Source organism: Cupressus sempervirens, chromosome 3 (genome assembly GCF_028749045.1).
Source record: "Cupressus sempervirens isolate cs-2001-9-10 chromosome 3, ASM2874904v1, whole genome shotgun sequence".
In the NCBI taxonomy this organism is placed as follows: Eukaryota; Viridiplantae; Streptophyta; class Pinopsida; order Cupressales; family Cupressaceae; genus Cupressus; species Cupressus sempervirens.
In genome coordinates this window covers 1014239311-1014245906 of record NC_143120.1, presented here as the reverse complement: position 1 = coordinate 1014245906, position 6596 = coordinate 1014239311, and the positions used below count along the sequence as shown (strand labels likewise).

General features: G+C 32.5%; 1 protein-coding gene across 1 annotated transcript; it reads right to left on the bottom strand.

Annotated features, from left to right (window-relative positions):
* Window positions 1-4411: 4411 nt before the first annotated feature.
* LOC149570189 (transcription factor MYB93-like) lies at window positions 4412-6322 on the bottom strand. Its single transcript, XM_089817876.1, has 3 exons — window positions 6190-6322; window positions 5966-6095; window positions 4412-5351 (listed from the first exon to the last, which is right to left on the bottom strand). The coding sequence occupies exons 1-3, from the start codon at window positions 6320-6322 to the stop codon at window positions 4412-4414; spliced, it is 1203 nt and encodes a 400-aa protein (XP_089674002.1).
* Between the last annotated feature and the right edge of the window lie 274 nt (window positions 6323-6596).

The window sequence follows — 6596 nt, the reverse complement described above, 5'->3', positions numbered from 1 at the left end:
AAGTCACATTTAATAGTTTGTATTGTAACCTTTAACAGGGTTGGCTCCTAACAGGGCTCACTTCAAAAGAGTGAAAAAGTGGTGACATGTTGCTAGTGGTTTTTCTCAAATTGGATTTCCAAATCCTAGTGTCAGACTTGTGTTGAATGTTTTATGATGTTTTACATTTCAAATGTTTACATTTAGCAAGTCTACCATATTAGGATAGTGAACAACTAGTTAATATTGTTATTCAGATTGCAGTAGAGACCGAGTTACAATAGGAAAAGTGGAATAGATCATTTTTATGTTTTGATTGTTCAATTGGTACTAATGGAGCTTGAGTAACTGATTTACAGCCCCCTCCCCACCCACCCCCGAATTCAACATCTCAACAAATATTTAAAAAATATCAAATTGATTCCTTCACATGTATTTTCTTTCATTTACCTTACTCCAAAATTTACTCTTTTGACTCATTCAAGCATTATCTATTTACATATGTCTAAGTAAAATCATTGTAAATTTGATCTATAATAAATAATTTTTATTAAATATTATTAAATATTTTTAATAAAATATTATTAATAAGTACACAAAAGTCTCATAACATTATTATTATTATTATTATTATTTACTCCCTCTTACATTCTCTCATAATTATTTTAATATACAAAATATCTTAAATATTTAAAATAAATCAATATTTATGATAACTGCCAATAGTGGCATGTTGTGATGGTTAAGTTGTTGCATTGTTATCCTTGCCATCAAGGTTCAAATCTCATGGGGATGAGGTCCCCCGTTTGTGGCCTCACTGGTTCATAGCTCCAGGTCAAAGCGTTTACCCCTCTTAAAAAAAATATATATTTATGATAACTTTAAAATAGTCATAATGCTGATTTTTATTTAGTTTAATTTAAAAATAAATAAATTATTACATGTATATATTTTTTCATATTAAAAAATATATAGTTTATTTTAAATTTGTATTTTTTTTTATATATTTAAAGAATATTATATCTTTAATTTATTTACATTTTGAAAAAAAAAATTATTTTATCAAATTTTTTTTAACATATTATATATGCTTATCAATAATATTTCTTTAAGCATGAGGAAATGATTTTCTTCCTTCTATTATGTATGGTAATTACATCAAAGGCCTCCCTTTTTTGAAGAAAATAAATTAACATTTAAAGTCAATGGTTGAAAGTCTATCAAATGTCTTGCAAGATGATTCAAGTTATTTTGATTGTCAATTTCTTTGATCATGTTCCTTCTTTTTCATTTCTCCCTACACCCTTAATGATGGGTGTTGTTATCATTATTCCCACAATATTTGATATTATTGTCCCTCATTTTCCTACATATGGGATAGGTTTGTTAACTTCCCCAATTTTTTAGCTGCACCCTTCAAAGTGGTGCATTTTTTTAGTTCCATTTCATCAAATTACATTTGTTTGTTCTTAATTCTGATTTGTTAACAAATATTACTATTTGTTTGGCTCGTTCATTTCTTTGTCTTCTATTGCCTAGGTTTGGATTTGTTAATGGAATGAATGAATGTTGTTTGGTTTTCTAATCATTTTAGATTGTTCAATTGAAGAAAAATTAAAATCTTTCATGTGAAAGAAAATATTTGAGTATGTTTAAATGTTTTAGTGAAGTTATGAAATTTTGGAAAGTTTTATTATGTTACTACATTTAGCTTTTTCATGTATGTTGTTGAGATATAGATTCATAGAGTTCGCTATTCATGTTTATGGTTCTTTAATATAAGGAATGTGATCTTAGAAAAAAAGAATGATGATAAAATTATAAATTTTCTAGAAAATAGAAAACCACTTCTTAAAGGGTACTGAAGTGAAAAAAATCTTACTGACTATTTTAAATATCAGTTAATGGAGCTATCAAAATCTTTTGGCATTTTCCTTTCCATATAAGAATAATATAATAAAATTTATGTTAATGAAAGGAAAAATTCTTTAAATCTTGTGCATTATTTCCCTTCAATCTATTTACTTTTTAACTTGAGTTATTCCATGTAAATAATGTGAACTATATTAAACCTATTGGCATTTTATGAGAAACAAAATCATTTCTTAAATGAAATGCATATATTTGGCCTTAGACCTTTTCATTGGAAGCTCTTAATAAATTTCTAAGAGTACACATGTTTGAAATTTAGGATATTGAATCAGAGATTTTCTTGTTTTAAATTTGGGACATAAAATCAGAGATTTCCAAGGTATGGAGAGTAAAAATGAATCAAAGGGAAATGGTGGTCAGGTGTTACATGATAAAAGTGGGAGTCTCTCTCTATCCCTTGTTAAGAAGAAGAGCCTTATTAAAACTATGGATGGGGAAAGAAGAAACTTATGCTAAATGGTAAGGAAAACTTCCTTATTATAAATGTAGTGGACTATCCTACTACAGACTCTAATGGGAATCATTCTGATCCTCATATTGGTGCTACTATGTTCGAGAGGAGGAACCTGAAGCCTAGCATGTCTCCTTCCTCCCCAGATTTCCTTTAGAAGACAAAAGAAAAGTCTAACATCTCCCTTTCTTTGGACACTTGGGTGTACAATGAATTTTATTCTCTCATAAATAGGGTTGGCAGTCTTGAGAAACAACTATGTAAGAGAGTAAAGTAAGAAAACCCTTGGAAGGCACTTGCAATAAAATCTTAGAGCATTTCAAGTTGTATGAGGTCAAGCTTAGGGATATTATTAAGGATGGAGATGACCAAATTAACTCCTTATCCTAGAAGTTAGTGGATGTCACTAGTGAGGTGGACTTGGATGGTGTCAAGCTCAATGTGGACCTAGGCAGCAACAAGAAGTAGTCGATTGTCAAGGATGGACCTAGCAAGAGAATTGGAGTGATCCTCAGTGAGAAATAGGTTGCCTCCTTCAAGCCTTTAAAGAAGCTAAACACCAATATTGAGGATATAAATGCAATAGTGATTCAAGCTATCAAAGCTCTTGAGGAACTTATATAGGTCTTTGGTGGGTCTATGTTATACATTTGTCCATTTTGTCTTTTTTTTTTATAGTGTCTTTTGGTTTCTTCTAGTTGTTGGGTGGGTTGCTAAGTTGTCTATGTATCAATAATGTTTTGAAACTTTGGTGCTAATTTGAATATCTTATTGTAATATTTTATTTCGGGGTTTGGGTCCCCTTCTAAAACCTATATTTACCTTAATCCAAAAAATAATGTCTATTGTTAACAATCCTTAGTCATTGTCATTGTCAAATACTATAATACATATTGTAAAATTTTAGGTTAACATCAATGAAAACACATAACACTAACCAAAATATCCCATAAGAGCGTGTTTCTTTAGCCATTGGCATGGATTATCAAAAACCTAAATGGTTGAGACCAAATCCATGAATTTATCATATGTCATACCTCATGAGAAACTTTGGACACAAAATTTTTGGAATGTTTCTTTAGAGTACCAACCAATATTTAATATTTATGGTGAATCTATCATCCCTTATGGATGATATACCCACAATATTAGGTTTAACTAAATATATAATATTTGCAAGGTTGATAGAATCTTGATCCTAATAAGAATTGTGAAAATGCAAATTTGATGCAAATTATTAATGTTTATTTAAATATTAATTAATTCATTTTATTAATCTAATAATCTCCTAAGCCACTTGTTCATTCATGTCGATATTTTCTAAAATTTCAATACTTTATGAAATATTTATAAAGAAAAGAAAATTGTGCAAACCAAGTGAAATCATATATTACAACACTATATGAATATGTAGTTTCGCTTTCAATTTACAATTGTGAAGTTTTTCCATATCTTATTACCATATCATCTTAGAAAGTAGAGATGTGGAAAATCCTTTGAGCTTTGTTGATCTTGAAAGAAAATTATTTCAAATTTAATATCAAATAAATTTTAGAATCTCATTCATTTTATTACCCTTCATTCATTCTTTAATGAAAATACTATCCTCCATTTTACTTACTCTGGCAAACATGCCATTCAATTTAAATAATTATTAAAACTATTCCTTGTTTAATTATCAAATAAAGATTATCTTTATCGTATTCGATTTTTGAATCATATAATCCTATTTAGACGATTATAAACGCCATTCATTCTTTAATTATCAAATAAAATATTATACTTCCATCTTATTCAATTTCGAAACCATTTACATAAATGTTCCACATTATTGAGTGAAACAGTCCTTTGCAGAAACCAAGTGAAATAAAAGTACAAATTAATGAAAGGGTCTATGACAGAGTTCTAAAAACAAAGCTGGGCAGTCTAAACTAAAAATCCTATCCATATATTTATATAAAACTAAAGAGAGCCTAGCAAGAGAATATCTATCGAAAAAATACAAAGTAACTAAAGTTTATGTATAGGTATATTAGGACATCAGAATAGTTAAATGATTGGGGCGATGAGATCATCAGATAAATCCCACAAGACACATTCATTAGAATTAAACGCCTGTCTCCTCTTATCTTCCCCACCATCTGATCTCGCCTCTTCCTCTTCAACCTCTTGTTGCTCAAGATCAACACATTGCTCACCACCAGTACATGTGCTTCCACTGCACATACTTTGGTTCCATGGCGAACCCTCCTCCACATGACCACCATTATCATTACGCTCCACTTGCTTCCAAATATTTCCACATTCCACATTCTCATGTTGCTTCAAAGATGTATGTGAAAGCGTAGCGTTGGATGCTCTATCCAAATTATCCATATGACCAGGACTAGACCCACGAGCCATACCCCATGGACTAGTAGTGGCAATACATGGGAAATCTATTTCGGTCTTGTTTGACGACCCACCCATATATAATGATGGAGAACGATATTCTGGCCCAGGAAACTGAAACGCAGTGTATAGACTACCTGTAGAGTTAAATCCATTTGACTCAGGGTTCACTTGGTTTTCCCATGTTTTGGGCATGATCATATCAGATTGTTCCATGCCCTGCTTGATTGCATTATCATTCGATATGAACACCTCGTCCTTAGAATGGCACAACATATTGTTGTTCTGTGGAAGATCCCACATTCTATTTGGAGAAAACTGAGAGGGAATCGTACCATTGTATGTTCTCCAGTCAATTCGCTTCTTTGTAAGGAGATGCAACATCTCGTCCTTGAAACATCCCAAGGCTGCCTCGGCAAGATGGGCTACCTGTGGAGGAGCCAATGTGCTCGCTATTTCTGCCATCAGGTGAGAAAATGGCTTGTGTGTCACGGGGTCGATTCCCATGCCAGATAGCTTCTTCTTCAGCTTTGTGTTCCAATGGTTCTTTACATCGTTGTCTGTTCGTCCAGGAAGTTGTGCAGCGATCAATGACCATCTGCAATGCAGTTAAATCACACTAAATTACTCTGCAACAAAATTTTGTACAAATGAAATGGAAGTAGAGTGAATTTTAACGATATTGTTATCAGGATTAGTATTGTAATTTTAGGAGTTAGAATTCATTGGTCTATGTGTAATATTTAATATGGGTTCTTGTGAATCAATATTTATCAAATTTGATCAACACTTTGAACTCTTAAATCTGACTGTTCATGAAATATGGCAGGTAAACAAATTTGACTGAAAATTTGCATAACTGAATCATAAAAGATAAATTCGATGAAACACGACTAATAAAACGAATAAAACATAAGATCAGTGAATTCAACTTTTGCACAAAATAAATATCTCCTACTGGAACCAAAAATACTCTCAAACTAAAATGAAAGTGATTTCATCATATTCCAAATCTTAGCTGCAATTAATATACTATTCTATAAACATAAGTGATCACAAATTTTCCATGATATTAGTTTCCTTGCTAAATCTTGATTTCACTCAGTCTCTATCAATGTCATAATTGGCACAGGTTCAGTTGATTGCCAATAAATCTATCTCTGAAGGAATCAACAAATTAAGCAAAATAGATAACGGAAGCAACAGAACTACCGGTTGCCAACAACAGAATGCAGTTTAACAATAGTATGTTCTTCATTGTCTGTGAATTCTCCATGCTTAAGGTCTGGGCGAAGATAATTGGTCCATCTGAGCCTGCAGCTCTTTCCACATCTCTGCAAACCTGCAATACAAAAACTTCATGAACACATCAAATATAAAATGAAGCTTTGGTTTTGCATAGTTGAGATATTGGGAGAGAAATAATGATTTATAACCTGCATTTTTAGGAATGAGCCGCCAATTTCTTGTTCCATGTTGAGAAATATAACTGACGAGCTTTGCATCTTCCTCGGGCGTCCATTGGCCCCTTTTCACGTTGTCCTTTTCACAGCAGGGTATTCGTCCCATTGTAATAAAAGCTTTGAACTCCGCAGGCTCCGCCACAGCAAATGGGTCGCTGAAAAACAGATAATAATGCAGCTCGCCAAAACAGTGGGAAACAAGGAATGGTTTTATCGTTAGAAAATTAGTGAGAAGGTGGTCATGCAGAATGTGTTGTTGCCGCTCACACAGCGCCCGTGCGTGTGGAGAAACATCACACGCTTGGGTTGCATGAGGCTCTAAATAACACACCGGCGTGCCATGCGTGCGACACCGGATGGGGCCGGTGGAACAGGACATT

What these genes read in the sequence shown, in the direction of transcription:
- LOC149570189 (XM_089817876.1), bottom strand. Translation starts at nt 6,322, where the DNA reads ATGGGACGAATACCCTGCTGTGAAAAGGACAACGTGAAAAGGGGCCAA. An exon ending in GCTCATTCCTAAAAATGCAG is followed by an intron (nt 6,096 to 6,189) that starts GTTATAAATCAT and finishes TTTGTATTGCAG; the next exon opens with GTTTGCAGAGATGTGGAAAG. An exon ending in CATTCTGTTGTTGGCAACCG is followed by an intron (nt 5,352 to 5,965) that starts GTAGTTCTGTTG and finishes ACTGCATTGCAG; the next exon opens with ATGGTCATTGATCGCTGCAC.